The 24,039-nt window shown below is 42.9% G+C and overlaps 1 protein-coding gene across 2 annotated transcripts in view; it reads right to left on the bottom strand.

The window, feature by feature from the left end:
* Nucleotides 1–1,487: 1,487 nt before the first annotated feature.
* The window catches only part of si:dkey-112e17.1 (uncharacterized), an 80,856-nt gene continuing 58,304 nt past the window's right edge, over nucleotides 1,488–24,039 (bottom strand). The window contains exons 3-7 of one of the 2 annotated variants that reach the window (XM_061907114.1): nucleotides 22,431–22,482; nucleotides 19,371–19,494; nucleotides 15,584–15,726; nucleotides 4,386–4,610; nucleotides 1,488–2,885 (exon numbers count right to left, since the gene is read on the bottom strand). In XM_061907114.1, the coding sequence (XP_061763098.1) occupies nucleotides 2,238–2,885; nucleotides 4,386–4,610; nucleotides 15,584–15,726; nucleotides 19,371–19,494; nucleotides 22,431–22,482 (1,192 nt within the window). In that variant the 3' untranslated portion in view covers nucleotides 1,488–2,237. Of the gene's footprint in view, nucleotides 2,886–4,385; nucleotides 4,614–15,583; nucleotides 15,727–19,370; nucleotides 19,495–22,430; nucleotides 22,483–24,039 lie in introns of both variants that reach the window. The other variant, XM_061907113.1, reaches the window with a different exon arrangement.

Below are 24,039 nucleotides of genomic sequence, written 5' to 3'. Positions count from 1 at the left end.
TCTGAGTTGGACTCGACAAACAAAATTCTGCCAAACGTTTCCAGCATACCTTCACTACGTTTTGTTGCATCCTTTCCTGCCGAGCTACCTCAACTGGCTCCTCTCAATGTGAAGGAGCAGCCTTTCCACCCAAAGGTCTGAGTTGGACTCGACAAACAAAATTCTGCCAGACGATTCCAGCATACCTTCACTACATGTTTTGTTGCATCCTTTCCTGTCGAGCTACCTTAACTGGCTCCTCTCAATGCGAAGGATCTGCCTTTCCACCCAAAGGTCTGAGTTGGACTCGACAAACAAAATTCTGCCAGACGTTTCCGGCATACCTTCACTACGTTTTGTTGCATCCTTTCCTGCCGAGCTACCTCAACTGGCTCCTCACAATGCGAAGGATCAACCTGTCCACCCAAAGGTCTGAGTTGGACTCGACAAACAAAATTCTGCCAGACGTTTCCAGCATACCTTCACTACGTTTTGTTGCATCCTTTCCTGTCGAGCTACCTCAACTGGCTCCTCTCAATGCGAAGGAGCAGCCTTTCCACCCGGAGGTCTGAGTTGAAGACTCGACAAACGAGACTCAGCATACCTTCACTACATGTTTTGTTGCATCCTTTCCTGCCGAGCTACCTCATCTGGCTCCTCTCAATGCAAAGGAGCAGTCTTTCCACCCAGAGGTCTGAGTTGGACTCGACAAACAAAATTCTGCCAAACGTTTCCAGCATACCTTCACTACGTTTTGTTGCATCCTTTCCTACCGAGCTACCTCAACTGGCTCCTCTCAATGCGAAGGAGCAGCCTTTCCACCCGGAGGTCTGAGTTGAAGACTCGACAAACGAGACTCAGCATACCTTCACTACATGTTTTGTTGCATCCTTTCCTGCCGAGCTACCTCATCTGGCTCCTCTCAATGCGAAGGAGCAGCCTTTCCACCCAGAGGTCTGAGTTGGACTCGACAAACAAAATTCTGCCAAACGTTTCCAGCATACCTTCACTACATGTTTTATTGCATCCTTTCCTGCCGAGCTACCTCAACTGGCTCCTCTCAATGCGAAGGACCCTGAGCTACTCCCGGATGACTGAGACAAAGAAGTACATTTATTTCGGCTGTTTGATCTTGCTCTTCCGGCCATTACCCAAAGCTTTTAACGGTAGGTCAGGTGAGGAATGTTGATGGAACGGCATACGGTAAAGCTTTACCTTGTGGCTAAGCCCTTGTTGCATTACTGCACCAACTCATCTGTTGATCTTGTGCTGTCGCCTTCCCTCGCTTGTGGACAAATTCCCAAGATTTGAACCACTTCACCTGGGTCAAGACATCTCTCCCGACCTGAAGGGTGCAATCCACTGAAGTGTATTTCTGATCTCCTCACCCCCTCTCAGGCAGGAGGGCAACACCGCAGTGCGGTTGGATCGAAAGAGCCGTCCGAGACGCTTTGCTGAACAAAAAGTTGCTTTATTCCAAGCGAGTGTCATTAAACACGTTCGCAGTACCCAGAGGAGCCTAGGTTGAAAATAAAATAAAGGACTCGTACGGGAACACAACTCATCAATGAAACTAAACGGAACTGATGATTTCATCATATTTGAAATATGAAATACTACACATGAGAATGACAGCCTTTATTTCAACTTTACATTATTCCATGTCAACTCATTTAATAAATACTATTGTGATTGCTATTTCTTTTTCTTTAAACTAAATTTCACTAGAAATGTACATTAGTATATGCTTTACAGTATGTTGATTTCCCTTTCATAATCCAGGAAATGTATAGATAGTTCATAGGCGATACATGCATGATTTATACTTTACAGAACAAATCTGAGTAACAAGTCTTGGACGTCCAGTAAAAACAAACAAAGGTCAGAAGACGACACGTGATGGAAAAGGTATTGGCACATATTACAATGTTCACATTGAACGAATAACTGAAAAGTAGTGCAGTGTTTGGAGTACAATTTACCAAAATATATGAAATCGATCAATAAACCCAGTTTAAAAAAAGTGCTCCTAAAAGTTGGGATTTTAGTCTACAATCCAAAATACTGTTCTTTGTTGGAAGCATTTTTAAAACATGACACCACAGCAGTATGGACCTCGGCATATATCAAGCAGCATCCAGAACGCGTATTCCAGAAAGTAATAATCAACTTGCGAGTAGATTCTGTCAGAGGTTTTGAGATCAAACAAAGGGGCTTTAATAAAAAGGCCCACCACGGTCTTTATGGGACCTTGTCGGTCACATGTGGTTGATGCACAACACTGCGGGCTGACTGAGAGGCAGCTGGCAGCCACTGATGGTGTTTGACCCGGTCATGGTGGTGTTGGAAGGGAGTGGACAAACCCCACCTGACACCGGACTCCCGCATGCCCTCCACTCCGGTCTAGCCTTCTGGTTCTGAGGAGTAGCGCTAGTGGGTCTTTTTCCCTCGAATGTCTCTCGCACTAGTCCGTTCAGGATGATGGCGTCAGGGGTTTGAGTTAGGTGTTCAGCTAAGACCAAAGGCTGCCGGTCCTCTTCCTCGGAAATAGCAAACACAGGCAGGTGTTCGCCCTCTCCTGGGAAGTCATGCCTCTTGGCAGCCAGGCCGCCCTCCACGGGGCACTGGATGGAGGAAGCAGACGAGATGGGCTCCGGTTGGGAACTCTGGCCATGACTGAGCCCGGAGGACTTTGATGCGTCGGCCGTCCCAGAGAACAGACCAAAGCAAGGCCCTGTGAAGCGGGAGCGGCGCAGGTTGCTGGTCGAGTTGAGACGCCGCTGCCTTTGGGCGGCCTGAGCCAGTGGATAGGAAGCGTTGCTGATAGGAGAGTCAGACATGGTGCTGCTGTCCAGGTGAACATTGGAGAAAGACTTCCTGTTGTTGTCCACCAAGCAGGGAGGAGCCTGGAATGATAAGGAAACTCGTTTTTCTGCAGCAATTGGCCTTTTTACAGTAAAAGTATTCATATTATGTCGACCAAGTGTTTGTGCAATGGCGCCATCTTTTGGACTTCGTGCCGGAAGTATTTTCTTCCACAGCGTTTCTGCTCGAAAGGATTCGTCATTCATCACTCCAAGCAACGTTTGTAAGTTTTACAATATAACTACAACTATTCATACTTACTAAACCGTCCCATGTGAGATGTCTGTAGGAGTGTTTCCATGCATATTTGTACCTGCGGTTGTAATGTAATCAAGCTTGCGCCATTAGCATTAGCTTAATATTATTAACTTTAAATGGTGACAGGATTTCTCGGCGCAGGGGATCCGGTTTGGTGGATGCAGGATTAGGTCTTTGCTTTTTGCAGATGATGTGGTCCTGATGGCTTCATCTGGCCAGGATCTTCAGCTCTCACTGGATCGGTTCGAGTGTGAAACGACTGGGATGAGAATCAGCACCTCCAAGTCCGAGTCCATAGTTCTCGCCCGGAAAAGGGTGGAGTGCCATTTCCGGTTTGGGGAGGAGACCCTGCCCCAAGTGGAGGAGTTCAAATACCTAGTAGTCTTGTTCACGAGTGAGGGAAGAGTGAATCGGCAGATCGGTGCGGTGTCTTCAGTAATGCGGACGCTGTATCAATCCGTTGTGGTGAAGAAGGAGCTGAGCCGGAAGGCAAAGCTCTCAATTTACCGGTCGAACTACGTTCCCATCTTCACCTATGGTCATGAGCTTTGGGTCATGACCGAAAGGACAAGATCACGGGTACAAGCGGCCGAAATGAGTTTCCTCCGCCGGGTGGCCGGGGCTCTCCCTTAGAGATAGGGTGAGAAGCTCTGTCATCCGGGAGGAAATCAAAATAAAGCCACTGCTCCTCCACATCGAGAGGAGCCAGATGAGGTGGTTCGGGCATCTGGTCAGGATGACACCCTAGGGAGGTGTTTAGGGCACGTCCAACCGGTAGGAGGCCACGGGGAAGACCCAGGACACGTTGGGAGGACTATGTCTCCCGGCTGGCCTGGGAACGACTCGGGATCCCCCGGGAAGAGCTAGACAAGGGGTTGGAGTGAGGGGAGTCTAGGCTTCTCTGCTTAGGCTGCTGCCCCCGCGACCCTACCTCGGATAAGCAGAAGAAGATGGATGGATGGAACGTTAAATGGTATTCTTCTTGTATTGTTTCGGATTTGTGAATTCAACAAAACGTCACCGTGGCGTTATTGAGTATGTTTAGCTGATTGGAAAGCTAGCTTCCGCTGCCAGTGGGTCCATGATGACGACTTCTGTTTTGTTTGATCAGCCGTTTTACTGCCGTGTTATACACACCATGTGTAAAACTATTTTCTTCTTCTGAAATTTGGTTGGGGCGGGTTTAAATACCAGTGTGCTCTACAGCCTGGAAAATATGGTAGTCAAGTGTGTAATTTTGAGAAGTGGGGAAAAAGGTGGAACAAAAAAATATTATTACTGACGCTGTCCACCAGCTTGGTGAAAGGGCTGGTAGAGTTCCAGCTGCACCACTTCCTGTGGAGCTGCGGCAGCGGAGGGAGGAAGTCCTGGAAGGTGCGCACGCTCCACGCTCTTGGTCTGGAAAGGCTGGCTCCGGAGGGACCGGCAGGTAAATTGGAGGAGTGCGGTGGGGTCCAATCGCCAACGGAACTGGGACCGGTGTCACTGTGCCTCAAGAACCTCTCCCTCTGCTAGGACACAACAGGTCACAGGCAAGCGTTAAAACACACAAAGAAAGAGACGCCGGGTAAACTATGCTAAGCTACGCCAATGCTACGTCTGTTATTATTAATCATTGAAAATGGGACAAAACAGGACTTTAGATAATACTCAAAAGTTTTGAGCCAATAAAGGATTAGCGTTCAGGTATGACATTCTGACAAAGTCCATTTGTTAAATGCCTCAGTAGAAGCATTTAAGTCTCACCTTAAAACTCATTTGTATACTCTAGCCTTTAAATAGACCTCCTTTTTAGACCAGTTGATCTGCCGCTTCTTTTCTTTTTTCTCCTATGTCCCTACCTCCCTTGTGGAGGGGGTCCGGTCCGATGACCATGGAGGAAGTACTGAGTCGAGACCCAGGATGGACCGCTCGCCTGTGTATCGGTTGGGGACATCTCTACGCTGCTGATCCGCCTCCGCTTGAGATGGTTTCCTGTGGACGGGACTCTCGCTGCTGTCTTGGATCCGCTTGAACTGAACTCTCGCGGCTGTGTTGGAGCCACTATGGATTGAACTTTCACAGTATCATGTTAGACCCGCTCGACATCCATTGCTTTCGGTCCCCTAGAGAGGGGGGGTTGCCCACATCTGAGGTCCTCTCCAAGGTTTCTCATAGTCAGCATTGTCACTGGCGTCCCACTGGATGTGAATTCTCCCTGCCCACTGGGTGTGAGTTTTCCTTGCCCTTTAGTGGGTTCTTCCGAGGATGTTGTAGTCGTAATGATTTGTGCAGTCCTTTGAGACATTTGTGATTTGGGGCTATATAAATAAACATTGATTGATTGATTGATTGATTTGTGTCAAAATGGTGGGGTCTTTTTTAAAAGTGGATTTAAATTGTGCAAGCAAGTAATAATCAGAATTCAAAAGTGTGACTACATTTATTTACATACAGCAGTTAATTTATGTTGAAATAGCTTGGCTCCAAGTTCAACATCTATAACCTCAAAGTCACGCCGTACTAAATCTCTCAGCTTCCGTCTGCTCTCAAACATTTCACCCTTCCTTCGTGCGTTCTTCTTGAAGCAACAGTTCATCCTCAGTATGTTCAGCTTAAAAAAATTAAGGTTGTAAATCCTCAATTGTCTTATTTAAGGCTGCTGAAGTTTCTGTATGGTTTTAAAATACTGTATACTTCAAGCAAAGTGTGTTTTGTTTTGTATGTAATCTTTAATATGACATTGTTATTTCAAGAAAGATTACAGAGGTGTTTTAGAGGGCTTTGAAGGCATTTAAAAGCTTAAGTCAGAACAAGACACCCCATCAAACAACAATGGCAATGTTGTGTGGGTGTTGGCAATGATGAGGACCGAAACTTTAAGAGGAGACCAAAAAAGTTGGCACAGGGGCATTTTTACCACTGTGTCACATGGCCTTTCCTTTTAACAACACTCTGTAAACGTTTGGGAGCTGTTGTAACACGTGGCTTGGCATTGTCTTGCTGAAATAAGCAGGGGCGTCCATGATAACGTTGCTTGGATGGCAACATATGTTGCTCCAAAACCTGAATGTACAGTGATGTTGACTATGGAACTCCTGAATAAATAGAGGGACACGGGAGCTGAACCTTAGAGCAGTGGTTCTCAAATGGGGGTACGTGTACCCCTGGGGGTACTTGAAGGTATGCCAAGGGGTACATGAGAATTTTTTTAAATCTTCTAGAAACAGCAACAATTCAAAAATCCTTTATGAATATATTCATAAAGTGTAAAAATAAATGCAACAATGCAATATTCAGTGTTGACAGCTAGATTTTTTTGTGTGGACATGTTCCATAAATATTGTTAAAAAGATTTCTTTTTTTGTGAAGAAATGTTTAGAATTAAATTCATGAATCCAGATGGATCTCTATTACAATCCCCAAAGAGGGCACTTTTAGTTGATGATTACTTCTATGTGTAGAAATCTTTATTTATAATTGAGTCACTTGTTTATTTTTCAACAATTTTTAGTTATTTTTATATCTTTTTTTCCAAATAGTTCAAGAAAGACCACTACAAATGAGCAATATTTTGCACTGTTACATGATTTAATAAATCAGAAACTGATGACATAGTGCTGTATTTTACTTCTTTATCTCTTTTTTTCCAACCAAAAAAGTTTTGCTCTGATTAGAGGGTACTTGAATTAAAAAAATGTTCACAGTGGGTACATCACTGAAAAAAGGTTGAGAACCACTGCTTTAGAGCGTAGGGCGAGACTGTGACTAAGTGTGCAGCTCCATGCGTTCTCCCCATGAGCTTAATTTAATTCTCTCTCTGCATGGTTCCTTGCTTCTTGTTTGATTAATAGATGTCATCAATGTTTGAACCTGACAAGCCTACTTTCTGGTTCTGGAGGACGACAAACAGGCGGGGTGGATCGTTGGTTTGATGCCACAGGGTTTTCAAACAAAACATTCTTGTAGTAGCGGACCAAAATGAAAATGCACGTGCCATCAGTCGAGCTTGTAGTGTTTGTTTCATGACTTGAGGGTACTTGAATTAAAAAAATGTTCACAGGGGGTACATCACTGAAAAAAAGGTTGAGAACCACTGCTTTAGAGCGTAGGGCGAGACTGTGACTAAGTGTGCAGCTCCATGCGTTCTCCTCATTAGCTAAATTGAAGTCTGTCTCTGCATGGTTCCTTGCTTCTTGTTTGATTAATAGATGTCATCAATGTTTGAACCTGACAAGCCTACTTTCTGGTTCTGGAGGATGACAAACAGGCGGGGTGGATCGTTCGTTTGATTCCATAGGGTTTTCAAACAAAACATTCTTGTAGTAGCAGACCAAAATGTAAATGCACGTGCCATCAGTCGTGCTTGCAGTGTTTGTTTCATGACTTGAGGGTACTTGAATTAAAAAAATGTTCACAGGGGGTACATCACTGAAAAAAAGGTTGAGAACCACTGCTTTAGAGCGTAGGGCGAGACTGTGACTAAGTGTGCAGCTCCATGCGTTCTCCTCATTAGCTAAATTGAAGTCTGGCTCTGCATGGTTCCTTGCTTCTTGTTTGATTAATAGATGTCATCAATGTTTGAACCTGACAAGCCTACTTTCTGGTTCTGGAGGATGACAAACAGGCGGGGTGGATCATTCGTTTGATGCCACATGGTTTTCAAACAAAACATTCTTGTAGTAGCAGACCAAAATGAAAATGCACGTGCCATCGGTCGTGCTTGTAGTGTTTGTTTCATGACTTGAGCTCCACTCGAGTCCCCTTTGGCCGGCGGGCGCCAGGGAGGGCTGATTGCGGCCGACAGGCTGGACGTGTGCACGCGCCGTTATCCTTCCTGATCAGTCAGCTGCTATTATTCCGGGCAGGGTGAAGGTTTTAGGGGCTGCTCGCCCATCAGTGGGCGAACAAGCCTAGAATAATCCTTACCGCAGAGTCACTAACCGCTAGCTTTGTCTAGACAAGAATTAGCCGGGGGGTTTAAATAAAGTGTTCCTGCGGCCACTAAAGCCCCTCCGGCACAATGAGTACTTTTAGCTTCCATATGCAAGGTGACAAATCAGGCCCGGTGTAAGGAACTCCGAGATATGAATGGTTATATTCATGCATGAGTGCAGCTCAAAGTTTAACTGCACGCTTGCTTGGCTTTAAAGGTTTGACACCCGGATCAGGAAGTTCATCTGGAAACGAGTGGACTATTACCCCGTGCAAACATTTGCATGGGTGTCTGTGTCCAGAACACACACACACACACACACACACACAGGCCAGACCACACACTGCGTGCCAGAGCATGCATGCATGCAATACACGCACACACAAACACACACACACACACACACACAATCGGAGCTGGGAATCTGGCTCTGCAGATAATACTCCCATTAACCCGGGCAGCGGAAAAGCTTGCCAGTCCTTCAAAAAAGCTGCCAGAACTGTTATTCCTGCCAACTCTTATTCCAGGAGAACACAAAAGCAAGCAAGGGGGGGTAAAAATGCTTCTTCTTCAACACTCCTGTCATCAATTTATCATTTTGTTTACCCAATACCGGCCATACAGTTCTTATAGGTGTGGGCAGATGTACAGTATATGTCAGTCTGTACCATGCAGTTATTCATTGGTGGGACGCCACAGATACATTTGGACTGCCACAAATGGATCCCACTACAATGCATCATCGCGACTTAGATTCTTCACACAGCTCATAGGCGTAAGCCAGGGGTGTCCAAAGTGCGGCCCGGGGGGCATTTGCGGCCCGCAGCTAATCGTTTACCAGCCCGCCACACATTCTGCAAAAATTGCAAAATTGATAGTAATGCAAAAATTAAAAAAAAACATTTTAAAAAAGTGGAATGAAGTGAAATCTAATGAGGAAAAAGTGGCAATTTTGACACAAAGCTGCCATGCAGGCAGTTGAATTGAATTGAATTGAATTGAATTATATTTATATAGCGCTTTTCTCTAGTGACTCAAAGCGCTTTACATAGTGAAACCCAATATCTAACCTCTATTTAATAATACAACTTTAACATTTGACAACCAAATAATAAAACAAGGTGACTCGGTAAAGAATCTGGGTATTATCTTCGACCCAACTCTCTCCTTTGAGTCACACATTAAAAGCGTTACTAAAACGGCCTTCTTTCATCTCCGTAATATCGCTAAAATTCGCTCCATTTTGTCCACTAAAGACGCCGAGATCATTATCCATGCGTTTGTTACGTCTCGTCTCGATTACTGTAACGTATTATTTTCGGGTCTCCCCATGTCTAGCATTAAAAGATTACAGTTGGTACAAAATGCGGCTGCTAGACTTTTGACAAGAACAAGAAAGTTTGATCACATTACGCCTGTACTGTATATACCTTTATATACATATATACATACATATATACCTATACTGTATATACCTTTATATACATATATACATACATATATACCTATACTGTATATACCTTTATATACATATATACATACATATATACCTATACTGTATATACCTTTATATACATATATACATACATATATACCTATACTGTATATACCTTTATATACATATATACATACATATATACCTATACTGTATATACCTTTATATACATATATACATACATATATACCTATACTGTATGTACCTTTATATACATATATACCAATACTGTATATACCTTTATATACATATATACATACATATATACCTATACTGTATATACCTTTATATACATATATACATACATATATACCTATACTGGCTCATCTGCACTGGCTTCCTGTGCACTTAAGATGTGACTTTAAGGTTTTACTACTTACATATAAAATACTACACGGTCTAGCTCCATCCTATCTTGCCGATTGTATTGTACCATATGTCCCGGCAAGAAATCTGCCTTCAAAAGACTCCGGCTTATTAGTGATTCCTAGAGCCCAAAAAAAGTCTGCGGGCTATAGAGCGTTTTCCGTTCGGGCTCCAGTACTCTGGAATGCCCTCCCGGTAACAGTTCGAGATGCTACCTCAGTAGAAGCATTTAAGTCTCACCTTAAAACTCATCTGTGTACTCTAGCCTTTAACTAGACCTCCTTTTTAGACCAGTTGATCTGCCGCTTCTTTTCTTTTTCTCCTCTGTTCCCCCCTCCCTTGTGGAGGGGGTCCGGTCCGATGACCATGGATGAAGTACTGGCTGTCCAGAGTCGGGACCCAGAACGGACCGCTCGCCTGTGTATCGGTTGGGGACATCTCTACGCTGCTGATCCGACTCCGCTTGAGATGGTTTCCTGTGGACGGGACTCTCGCTGCTGTCTTGGATCCGCTTGAACTGAACTCTCGCGGCTGTGTTGGAGCCACTATGGATTGAACTTTCACAGTATCATGTTAGACCCGCTCGACATCCATTGCTTTTGGTCCCCTAGAGGGGGGGGGGTTGCCCACATCTGAGGTCCTCTCCAAGGTTTCTCATAGTCAGCATTGTCACTGGCGTCCCACTGGATGTGAATTCTCCCTGCCCACTGGGTGTGAGTTTTCCTTGCCCTTTTGTGGGTTCTTCCGAGGATGTTGTAGTCGTAATGCTTTGTGCAGTCCTTTGAGACATTTGTGATTTGGGGCTATATAAATAAACATTGATTGATTGATTCTATTGGTCAAAAAAAAAAAAAGGACAAAAAATCTATGTTATAATGAATTATTACTTAAAAAATATCACTTTAAAATGTTTTATGTGGAAAAATATTGCATATGTAATGTGGTGACCTTATAAAAACATCAAAGTTTTGACAAAATAAGATATATTGGAAGTTGATCTTGTAATTTAAGTGTTAAAAGTAAAAAAAAAAAAAAAAAAAGTGTCACTTTATGAGTGGGGAACCTTTCGGATCTCAAATATATTTAGTAGGATTTTATTTACCTTTTCACTGTGATTACTCAAAAATATGAAATAATTAAAATCAATGGTGTCTTGCATTATTGATCTTTGAGGGCTTTAATTGCTAAATAAAGGAACTCTCCTGAAGGAATCAATAAAGTACTATCTATCTATCTAAATACTGCTTATTTCAGTTTTACTATAGAAAACAAAGTTGTCTTTGACACAAAAGGCATAAAACCTTATTTGTTTTACTTTATATCAACCTCAAGTTGATATAGAGATTTACTGTGAGCATTAAATAAAAAATAATAACAATAATTTGACTTATTTTTAACATTTTAGTGACTGGGACCCTCTATGCTCCCCAGGAGCCCTAAGAATAAAATAAAAAAATCCAAATATTTTATTGTGGTTTGAAAATGAAAAATATCAAAATGCTTACATTTTTCCGTGTGCGGCCCTCTGTGGAAAAAGTTTGGACACCCCTGGCGTAAGCGATGATAGTATGGACCTTCAGGCGGTACTGCATCAAAAAGTGACATCAGTGTGTAAATGATATCACCACACTGCAGGAAATCTGCGTTGAAAGAACTCCAGCTTATCAATTATTCCCAGAGCCCAGAAAAAGTCTGCGGGCTATAGAGCGTTGTCTGTTGGGGCTCCAGTACTCTGGAATGCCCTCCCGGTAACAGTTCGAGATGCTACCTCAGTAGAAGCATTTAAGTCCCATCTTAAGATTCATTTTGTATACTCTAGCTTTTAAATAGACCTCCCTTTTAGACCAGTTGATCTGCCGTTTCTTTTCTTCTCTGCCCCCCTCTCCCTTGTGGAGGAGGGAGGAAACCACCGCCACTAACTACATTTGGTCGCTGCCTCTGTAAGTGCAAGTTAAAACGCTACTAAGCAAAGCGAAAGCCATTTATCAACAACACCCAGAGCTAGGCCTGAGCTCATCTAAAATGGACTGATGCAAAGTGGAAAAGTGTTCTGTGGTCTGAACAGTCCACATTTCAAATTGTTTTTGGAAACTGTGGACGTCGTATTTTCCGGACCAAAGAGGAAAAGAACCATCCGGATTGTTCTAGGCAAAAATTCAGCATGTGTGATGGTATGGGGGTGCATTAGTGGACAAGGCATGGGTAACTTACACATCTGTGAAGGCACCATTGGTACGAGGTATGAGCAGACATTTGAGACGCTCGTGATTTAGGGCTATATAAGTAAACATTGATGGATTGATTGAGATAACAGAAAAGTGCAGCAAATGGTTGTGGTAGAAAAGCCCCGCAAAATCCTCATTTAAATAAGGCGGTCTGTACCACTTTTTGATTGCACACTGAGTGTTAGTAGACCACACGCAACACACCCACTGATAGTACATGCCATTTTAGTTCTGGTACACGCGTGGTATTTGGATCTTAGTAAAGGCCCTTAGTGCTTTATGGACTCACCATTATCATGGCAAACACACAACAGAATGCATGCGATGCAGCCATCCGGTGTAAGGGGTTCGACTTGGCTATCTAAAAAGGAAATAAAGCTGATGGACGGCACAGAAATCGAGTATCACCAATAGCTTTTAAAAGAATGGACTGCTGCGTGTGAAGAAGACAGCACAACCTTAGAGGCCGAGCTTGTTCTTGAGACGAAAGTGAAGGTTAAAACGAGGCTGAGAAAATGGCGGACGAAGCAATTTGGAGCATTTTCATTTCCAACAGCGAAGACAAATATTTCCGTAGTTTCAGAGCACAGGAAGAGAGGACACTCAACAACTTTTCCTCTTATCTTTCTTCCTAAGAACATTCCATTCAAATTCATGACGTGTTCTTAAACGGCCAAATTGTTCCCACCTGATGTTTTTAAGTTGCTGAATGCCAAATAGTTAGCGCGTGAGTGTCTATCACTATTAGCATATAAACACGGCCTTATTTCCCCAATTTGCATATGTCAACACCCTTTATTCCCTAATTTGCATAGGTAAACGCCCTTAATTCCCAATACAAGGACACAATTGCGACGTAAAAGCCAAACATCAAACACACGGAGCAAACACAAACAGATTACAGAGGAGTAATTCGTATTATCCTGCGGGGGCAAATACATAATGTCAAAATGTAAGTTTAAGAAAGGGGGGACTGCTGATGTAGCCTAAAGCCTTCAAATAAATATTTGTCACAAATATGTGTACATGGTCATGAAATATGCACTTCCTCCCCAGGACATAATCTGCGGCATCTTGCAGTAGCAGCAAAGCATTCTCTCTCTCTCTCACTCTGTCTCTCTCTATCTTTCTCTTCCACCCCATTCTCTCACTCTCTCTCTCTCCCACCCCATTATTTCTCTTGCTCTCTCTCTCTCTCTCTCTCTGCCTCTCTCTCTTTCTCACCCCCTTCTCTTTCTCTCTCACCCCATTCTCTCTCACTCACTCTCTCTCACCCCCTTCTCTTTCTCACTCTCCCCCACCCTGCCCTCTGACTCTCTCTTTCTCTCTCACCCCATTCTCTCTCTCTCTGTCTCTCTATCTCTTTCCCACCCGCCCTCTGACTCTCTCTCTCTCACCCTATTCTCTCTCACTCTCTCTCACCCCCTTCTCTCTCTATCTTGCTCTCTCTCTCTCTCTCTCTCACCACGTCCTCTGACTCTCTCACTCCATTTTCTCTCTCTCTCTCTATCTCACACCCCATTCTCTCTCACCCCTTTCTCTCTTTCTCTCTCTCTCTCTCCCACCCCATCCTCTGACTCTCCCTCTCTTGCTCTCTCCCACCCCATCCTCTGACTCTCCCTCTCTCTCACCCCCTTCTCTCTCTCTCTCCCACCCACCCCTGACTCTCTCTCTCTCTCTCTCTCTCACCCCATTCTCTCTCACTCTCTCTCTCTCACCCCCTTCTTTCTCTCTCTTGCTCTCTCTCTCTCTCCCACCACATCCTCTGACTCTCTCTCTCTCACTCCATTCTCTCTCTCTCTCTATCTCACCCCCCATTCTCTCTCACTCACTCTCTCACCTCTTTCTCTCTCTCTCTCTCCCACCCCGTCCTCTGACTCTCTCTCTCACCCCCTTTTCTCTCTCTCTATCTCACACCCCATTCTCTCTCACTCACTCTCACCCCTTTCTCTCTTTCTCTCTCTCTCTCTTTCTCTCTCCCACCCCATCCTCTGACTCTCCCTCCCTTGCTCTCTCCCACCCTGTCCTCTGACCCTCCCTCTCTCTCACCCCCTTCTCTCTCTTTCTCTCTCCCTCTCTCTGTCTCTCTCTCCCACCCCGCCCTCTGACTCTCTCTCTCTCTCACCCCATTCTCTCTCACTCTCTCTCTCACCCCCTTCTTTCTCTCTCTTGCTCTCTCTCTCTCCCACCACATCCTCTGACTCTCTCTCACTCCATTCTCTCTCTCTCTCTCTATCTCACCCCCCATTCTCTCTCACTCACTCTCTCACCTCTTTCTCTCTCTCTCTCTCCCACCCCGTCCTCTGACTCTCTCTCTCACCCCCTTCTCTCTCTCTCTATCTCACACCCCATTCTCTCTCACTCACTCTCACCCCTTTCTCTCTTTCTCTCTCTCTCTCTTTCTCTCTCCCACCCCGTCCTCTGACTCTCCCTCCCTTGCTCTCTCCCACCCTGTCCTCTGACTCTCCCTCTCTCTCACCCCCTTCTCTCTCTTTCTCTCTCCCTCTCTCTGTCTCTCTCTCCCACCCCGCCCTCTGACTCTCTCTCTCTGCCTCACCCCATTCTCTCTCTCTCTCTCTCACCTGCTCTCTTTCTCCCTCCCACCACGTCCTTTGACTCTCTCTCTCTCACTCCATTCTCTCTCTCTCTCTCTCTCTATCTCACCCCCCATTCCCTCTCACTCACTCTCTCACCCCTTTCTCTCTCTCTCTCTTGCTCTCTCCCACCCCGTCCTCTGACTCTCTCTCTCACCCCCTTCTCTCTCTCTCTCTCTCTCTCTCTCTCACCCCATTCTCTCTCACTCTCTCTCTCACCCCCTTCTCTCTCTTTCTTGCTCTCTCTCTCTCTCCAACCCCATCCTCTGACTCTCTCTCTCTCTCTCACTCCATTTTCTCTCTCTCTCTATCTCACACCCCATTCTCTCTCACTCACTCACACCCCTTTCTCTCTCTCTCTCTCTCTCTCTCTCTCTCACCCCATCCCCTGACTCTCCCTCTCTCTCTCACCCCCTTCTCTCTCTCTCTCTCATTAATTTAACATTAATTTAATATTAGAAGTAAGGGAACTTGTCACATTTAAGAACCAAGAGGCCACCCTAAAAGTGCTCTGGTAGATTTTGTTCTACAAACAAATCCCAGCTAAGAAAACATTGTTGAGTACAAACATCTCCTGAAAAATGTTGTAAGTGGGCCGTAGAACAAAATGTCTTCTTAAGAACGGTGGCTGAATGGAGCCCGTAGTCTTTTGTTAAATTTGTGAAGCGCCTGTGAAAATATTTCATGTTTAAAAATCTGCAGTTTACGGACATGTGTGGCCTCTATGTGTTCAAAATACAATGTCCGAAAATAAAGTGGTTTCGGTTTATATTTCGGTACACATTATAGTCAGTGGACAAAGACATCTTCTAGGATTCAGGGTTCAGGGCTGATGTCCACACAGAATACAACAAACAATATGAAGATATTATTTAACAGTTCTTACTGTGTGTGGGGAGAAAGAAGGCCGGGTCAGGCTCGGGCTCGGCGATATAATAAAAACTTCATCAGGACCAAGCTCAAACTCCGGCAAGCCGCTGGAGGAAAGGTCCAGTTCTAGATTTTGGGAAGAGCCAACAGCAGCTCTGACTGAGGAAAATGTTCAGACATATCATCATCATAACCCAACGCAGAAACATTTTTTCAAGCAACGAGGAGAAGGACTTTCATCAACATGTTCTCACGGTTTCAGGACACAGATTACACCGTAGGGCAACTTCAATTTCTTAACCGTTTTTATTAACTCTGCATTTTTCCCCTAACACCGTGACTGGAGCCCCCCGGTCGCTTTGTGGGTGAACAAATCTCCCAGCCTGAGTCCTTTTATACTGAGAAAGCAAGAGAAGCCTTGAGACTTTTCCTGGAACAGACCCACCAGGGCTCCAAAGACAGTTTTTTAATACAACCCAACTGTAACCCCGCAATACAGTTCTTGTGAACCTGGAACCCCATGTACACTTGTCCATGTTAAGCGGTATGGTTGAGGCTACCATTTGTTTCTCAACAAAACTGGAAACTGATTGAATCAAACACATTTCTTGGTCTGCAGAGTAACATTTTTGTCACAAGCAGAAGGTCAGAGCTAAATGTGTACCGTATTTTCCGGACCATAGGGCGCGCTGCCGAGGAGCGGTCTAGTCAGGTCTATTTTCATATATAAGACGCACCGGATTATAAGGCGCATTAAAGGAGTCATATTATTTATTCACTGCGATGAGGTGGCGACTTGTCCAGGGTGTACCCCGCCTTCCGCCCGATTGTAGCTGAGATAGGCACCAGCGCCCCCCGCGACCCCAAAAGGGAATAAGCGGTAGAAAATGGATGGATGGATATTATTTATTCATTTTTCTAAATGTAAAAGACTTCCTTGTGGTCTACATAACATGTAATGCTGGTTCTTTGCTCAGAATGTTGCTTAGATGATGTTTTACACATCATCTTCAAGTCGTTTCGTTTTGTGGGCGTCTTGTTTATGTGCCACTACTTCGAGAGCATCTTCTCCCCGTCAGCGGTGTAGCGTGCAAGGACGGGAGTGGAAGAAGTGTCAAAAGATTTTACGTCAATCAATAACGGAGCAGCAGCTCCTCATCCGTGGCAATAACCATCCTTCCAGACATTTTCTTCCGCTTATCCAAGGTGGGGTCGCGGGGGCAGCAGCCTAAGCAGAGAAGCCCAGACTTCCCTCTCCCCAGCCACTTGGTCCAGCTCTTCCCGGGGGATCCCGGGGCATTCCCAGGCCAGCCGGGAGACATAGTCTTCCCAATGTGTCCTGGGTCTTCCCCGTGGCCTCCTACCGGTTGGACGTGCCCTAAACACCTCCCTAGGGAGGCGTTCGGGTGGCATCCTGACCAGATGCCCGAACCACCTCATCTGGCTCCTCTCCATGTGGAGGAGCAGCGGCTTTACTTTGAGTTCCTCCCGGATGGCAGAGCTTCTCACCCTATCTCTAAGGGAGAGACCCACCACACGGCGGAGGAAACTCATTTGGGCCGCTTGTACCCGTGATCTTGTCCTTTCGGTCATAACCCAAAGCTCATGACCATAGGTGAGGATGGGAACGTAGATCGACCGGTAAATTGAGAGCTTTGCCTTCCGGCTCAGCTCCTTCTTCACCACAACGGATCGATACAGCGTCCGCATTACTGAAGACGCCGCACCGATCCGCCTGTCGATCTCACGATCCACTCTTCCCTCACTCGTGAACAAGACTCCGAGGTACTTGAACTCCTCCACTTGGGGCAGGGTCTCCTCCCCAACCCGGAGATGGCACTCCACCCTTTTTAGGGGCTGATTCAAGGATGAAGGATCAGGATTATTGGTGCAATAACAACGCCGGAAATGTGTCCCGTAAAAAAAAAGTCCAACCAGAACTCTCTAATAATTAAAGTTCCTTGGGTGAATAATGTCAACTCACTACACCGGTATGTTTTAGCGCTTTCATGGCGAGTTCACTGACAGATATAAGTAAGAACTTTACACTACTTTATATTAGAAATGGCAACAGTGGAAGATGGATGTCACATAACAAGAAGATAGAGAAAGAGAAGAAGCTTATTGTCTACCTTGTCACACGGACTACAAACGCGGAGGTGCGCAATTTTTCAGGATTTATGCAGATCCCAAATACTGATCAGCAGGTACCAGAAGGTAAGAAAAGTTGCTTTTGCATAATATTGTGAAACAGAACGCCAGATAATATGTCTTACCTTATACACACACCATAATAATACTCCTATGTTTAATGCACCGACAATCCATTAATGGGTGTGGCTTCATAGCTTACCAAAGTTGTACTAAAACATGATAGATTTTCGAGCGTCTATATCAGGGGTCACCAACGCGGTCCCCGTAAGGACCAGATGAGTCGCCCGCTGGCCTGTTCTAAAAATAGCTCAAATAGCAGCACTTACCAGTGAGCTGCCTCAATTTTTTAAATTGTATTTATTTACTAGCAAGCTGGTCTCGCTTTGCTCGACATTTTTAATTCTAAGAAAGACAAAACACAAGTAAAATTTAAAAATCCAAGAAAATATTTTAAAGACTTGGTCTTCACTTGTTGAAATAAATTATTTTTTATTTTTTTTACTTTGCTTCTTATAACTTTCAGAAAGACAATTTTAGAGAAAAAAATACAAGCTTAAAAATTATTTTTAGGATTTTTAAACACATTTACCTTTTAAATTCCTTCCTTTTCTTTCCTGACAAATTAAATCAATGTTCAGGTAAATTTATTTTTTTATTGTAAAGAATAATAAATACATTTTAATTTAATTATTCATTTTAGCTTCTGTTTTTTCGACGAAGAATATTTGTGAAATATTTCTTCAAACTTATTATGATTAAAATTCAAAAAAATTCTTCTGGCAAATCTAGAAAATGTGTAGAATCAAATTTAAATCTTATTTGAAAGTCTTTTGAATTTTATTTTAAAATTTTTGTTCTGGAAAATCTAGAACAAAAATCAAATAATGATTTGTCTTTGTTAGAAATATAGTTTGATCCAATATTCTAACCAAGTGCAGATTGCTCGGTTGGTAGAGTGGCCGTGCCAGCAACTTGAGGGTTGCAGGTTCGATTCCCGCTTCCGCCATTCTAGTCACTGCCGTTGTGTCCTTGGGCAAGACACTTTACCCACCTGCTCCCAGTGCCACCCACATTGGTTTAAATGTAACTTAGATATTGGGTTTCACTATGTAAAGCGCTTTGAGTCACTCGAGAAAAGCGCTATATAAATATAATTCACTTCACTTAACCTATTTAAAACATGTCATCAAAAATATATATTTATTGTGAGAAATAATTAAGATGCTCAGTGTTTCCACAAAGATAAATATATTTAATTATTAATAATAACATAGAGTTAGAGGTAAATTGAGAAAATTGGCTATTTCTGGCAATTTATTTAAGTGTGTATCAAACTGGTAGCCCTTCGCATTAATCAGGACCCAAGAAGTAGCTCTTGCTTTCAAAAAGGTTGGTGACCCCTGGTCAATATTTTTAATGGATCATATAACAATTTGTGTAGTTTACTTAAGTCATATTGCAGTCTACACGTATCTCTTATGTGAGACTGCCATCTACTGCTCACACTTATCATTTCACCACGTGCCGCATAAAATAGTCCGACAAATACGGTAAAAGAAACAAACTCATTGACCGTCCTGCCTTGTATTAACTGTCGCCTGACAGAATGAGTGGAAATGAGTTCATAGTCCAGATTCAGAATTTCTCACCTGTGTGTGGCGGACTGTACTTCAGGTGGTCCTGGTCCCTGATGGCCTCCTGGATGCTGGGATTCTCAGCTATTGGTTGCAGCTCACTTACCTCCTCCCCCGTGTTCTGCATCCCCTCTGGCACCTGCAGCACAGCATTGGAGCGGTCAGGGAGTCCCAAACCCAGAACCTGAGAGCAGCAGTCCCCCCCCCTTTTCACCTTGAGTAACAGGTACTAAAACATGTGCTATATTACGTCAAATAAGAAAGAACAAGGACATTTGAGTACAAACAACCCTTTTCATGCAAACTCGTGCATCGGTCGCTACTGTGGACGCTTTTGCAGCTTGTCCCCACGCTCAGGAAGAATATAAATGTTGTTTATATTTTATATTTATATGTTTTTAATTTCTCAGCATTGAATATGTGATTTAAAGGAGAAATGCGCTTTTTTAGGAATTTTGCCTGTTGTTCACAATCATTATGAAAGACAACAATTTTATAAATGAATTCTAAATACTAAATAAAAGCCAATAGGAGCTCCAGTATTCTGCCCCCCCCCAAAAAAATCCAACAAATAACCATTCAAAAAGCCCCAAAAATACCGTATTTCCTTGAAAATAATTTAAAACCTCTTACCAAAGGCATGCGGTAAATTTAGGCCTGCGCTTGTAAATTTGAGTGTGATGTAAGAATACCATCATGAAAAGCACATTTAATTAAAAAAAAAAACGTTATTATGGTCTTACCTTTACTTATAAATGAAGTCCATGCGCAGCTCCTTCTGATCAAAAGCGTTTATAAAAGTCTTCCTTATCTTTCTTCAGTTTTAAAAGTCTCTCTGTCTCGATGGAGATCTTCCTTTATTAACTCCTGCTTCGGTTGAAAGTCCAGTTTAGAAAACCGTTTTATTTTAGATATGTAATCCTCCATGTTAAAAGTGCAAGCGAGAGGAAAAAATAACACACGCTGCTTGTTGTCACTTCTTCTGCAGCCGAGTAGTCGCAAGAAGGATCACTAGCGCCCTCTACCACCAGGAGGCGGGAGTCATTTAATGACTCATATTTGACACACGCAGCTATGGTATATTAATAAAACATAGCTGCTTACTGTTCTTTTTAGCATATTCAATAGCTTGGACCTTAAATCCTACTGAATAGCTCTTAATCTTCTTCCCTTTATGCGATTTCAAATGATTGAAATCAGCCTCCTCCATTTTGAAAATGATGACAGGTGAAGTGTCACTCGTGACGTGACGAGTTTGACCCGGAGGAAATTCAAGGGCGGCGCACACTATATGCCCTGCGGCAATTCAAGGAAATACGGTAGTTACAAAAAATTGTAATCATAATTAGCATTTTTTGAGCAGGAACTCTTTATGTCACCCACCACATTATTCCTGTCATGCAGCGACCGTTGTCATCATTTATGCAAATGAGCCGATGACGTCGTTTATTAACTTCGAGCAACTTTCATGACAGCCAATAGCGACTCTCCTCACTGAGGAGTTGGCAACACTGGAAGATGAAGTCTTAAGGTATTAATCGAAAAAGGTAAAAATGTTTTCAAATTTCTATATATATAGGTTGATTGGCAACACTAAATTGGCCCTAGTGTGTGAATGTGAGTGTGAATGTTGTCTGTCTATCTGTGTTGGCCCTGTGATGTGGTGGCGACTTGTCCAGGGTGTACCCCGCCTTCCGCCCGATTGTGGCTGAGATAGGCGCCAGCGCCCCCAAAAAGGGAATAAGCGGTAGAAAATGGATGGATGGATATTCATACATACACACGCACATATACACAAATACATACATACATATATATATATATATATATGTATATATGTATATATATATATATATATATATATATATATATATATATATACACACACACACACACACACACACACACACACACATATATATATATATATAAATGATTAATTATGTTGATCTGGACCAAAAAAAGGAAGAAAAAATATAAATCTATATATATGTATATATATTATATATATATATATATATACAGTGGGGCAAAAAAGTATTTAGTCAGCCACTGATTGTGCAAGTTCTCCCACTTAAAATGATGACAGAGGTCTGTAATTTTCATCACAAGTACACTTCAACTGTGAGAGACAGAATGTGAAAAAAAAATCCAGGAATTCCCATTGTAGGAATTTTAAAGAATTTATTAGTAAATTATGGTGGAAAATAAGTATTTGGTCAACCATTCAAAGCTCTCACTGATGGAAGGAGGTTTTGGCTCCAAATCTCACGGATCAATCGTCCTGTCCCCTTAGCAGAAAAACAGCCCCAAAGCATGATGTTTCCACCCCCATGCTTCACAGTAGGTTTGGTGTTCTTGGGATGCAACTCAGTATTCTTCTTCCTCCAAACACCACCAGTTGAGTTTATACCAAAAAGTTCTATTTTGCTTTCATCTGAGCACATGACATTCTCCCAATCCTCTGCTGTATCATCCATGTATCCTTTTTGGTATAAACTCAACTCGTCGTGTTTGGAGGAAGAAGAATACTGAGTTGCATCCCAAGAACACCATACCTACTGTGAAGCATGGGGGTGGAAACATCATGCTTTGGGGCTTTTTTTCTGCTAAGGCGACTAAGGAAAGAATGAATGGGGCCATGTATCGTGAGATTTGGAGCCAAAACCTCCTTCCATCAGTGAGAGCTTTGAATGGTTGACCAAATACTTATTTTCCACCATAAATTATTTAAAATTCCTACAATGTGAATTCCTGGATTTTGTTTTCACATTCTGTCTCTCACAGTGAAGTGTACCTATGATGAAAATTACAGACCTCTGTCATCATTTTAAGTGGGAGAACTTGCACAATCGCTGGCTGACTAAATACTTTTTTGCCCCACTGTATGTATGTGAATATATATATATATATATATATATATATATATATATATATATATATATATATATATATATATATATATATATATATATATATATATATATATATATATATACACACACACATACACATATAAATGATTAATTATGTTGAACTAGACCAAAAAAAAGTAAAATACTGTAGTTTTTGTACCTCAGAGTCAGTAGATGCACAGGAACTCTCTCTTTTTGGACATAGTGTGGGTCTGAAAAACAAGAAACATAAATGTCATTTGGAATTGTGGAGAGCTTCTTTTTAAATCATCACTTTAAAATGTCTTGAATTTGACATCAAATTGAAGGCCCCAGGTTCGATTCCAGCTGCCGTCACCTTTGTCACTACCCTTGTGTCCTCGGGCAAGAATCTTCCTCCTCGCTCCAAATGCCATCCACACTGCTTTAAATGTGGCTTAAATAATGGCTTTTACTAAGCCAAGCACTTTGAGTCTCCAGAGAAAAAAAGCGCTATATAAATATAATTCACTTCACTACTTTTTTTCCCCTATGCTTTGAACCCTGCGGCTTATGAAACGGTGCGGCTCATGTCTGGAATTTTCCTGGTAACGGCCGTAGCAGAGACACCGAAACGGTGTGTTATTGTTTGTACTACGGCGCCATCTTTTGGACGAGTTAACCCACTGCAGTTGTTGCGGGTTGAAAATGTATTTCCTGTTTGCCTCGAACCGGAGGTAAAACCGGCCATAGCGCTTTTGCTCGAAAGGATTCTTCATTTAACACTCCTAGCAACGTTTATACGTTTTACAATTCAACTAAAACAATTCGTACTTACTAAACGGTCCCATGTGTGATGTCTGAACAGGGTGTTTTTAGGCATATTTGTATGTGCTATCGTAATGTAAGGAAACGAGTGTTGTTAGCATTCTCTAAAATGCTAACATGTTTACAAGTGTCTGCATTCTTTTATTATGGTTTCAGTTTCAGTTTCACAGTAAATTCACCAAAACGCCATCGTGGAGTTGTTGAGTCTGTTCAACTGATTGGAAGTACCAATGATTGTTACGCACACACTAACTCGGTGTGGCGAAATTACTCCCTGCATTTCACCCATCACCCTTGATAACCCCCCTGAGAGGTGAGGGGAGCAGTGAGCAGCAGCAGTGGCCGTGCCTGGGAATCATTTCTGGTGATTTAACCCCCAATTCCAAGTCTGTTTAACTGATTGGAGAGCTAGCTTCCACAAGGACAAAGACTTCTGTTTTGTTTGATCCGCCGTTTTACTGCCTTATTCAGAGACACTGTTTGGAAACAATTAAAGTAGGAAAATAAACATTTACAGAATGTTTCTGTGTAAATAACTAATTTCGCAACACACATATTTGTGGCTTATAGCATATATAGAAAAAAATCAAATATTCAGAAATGTAGTGGGTGTGGCTTATATACTGGTGAGATCTATTGTCCGGTAAATACGGTAATCACCTGTATTTATGTTAACAACTAAACTTTTTGACATGATGGCCTTAAGTAATAGTATTAGCTCAAAGCTAAATGCTATCTTTCAATCTGTATGCTTACAATTGAAAAAAAACAGCTTTCCTTCGCCCCTCTCTAACATCTAATAGTCTTATGCAACTTAGACACATTTCGGGTGTTGTTGATGTTGCACTAGTGAGCCACGGGTGAGGGGATGCTGATACGTTACTGATTGAAGTAAAGTCTGAATGTCATTCAAACAGTTAGCCCCATCTTTTGACACTTCTTCCACTCCCGTCCTTGCACGCTACACGGCTATAACAAAGATG

Source organism: Nerophis ophidion, linkage group LG07, assembly GCF_033978795.1.
Source record: "Nerophis ophidion isolate RoL-2023_Sa linkage group LG07, RoL_Noph_v1.0, whole genome shotgun sequence".
Taxonomy (NCBI): Eukaryota; Metazoa; Chordata; class Actinopteri; order Syngnathiformes; family Syngnathidae; genus Nerophis; species Nerophis ophidion.
This window is presented reverse-complemented; position numbering and strand designations above follow the sequence as displayed.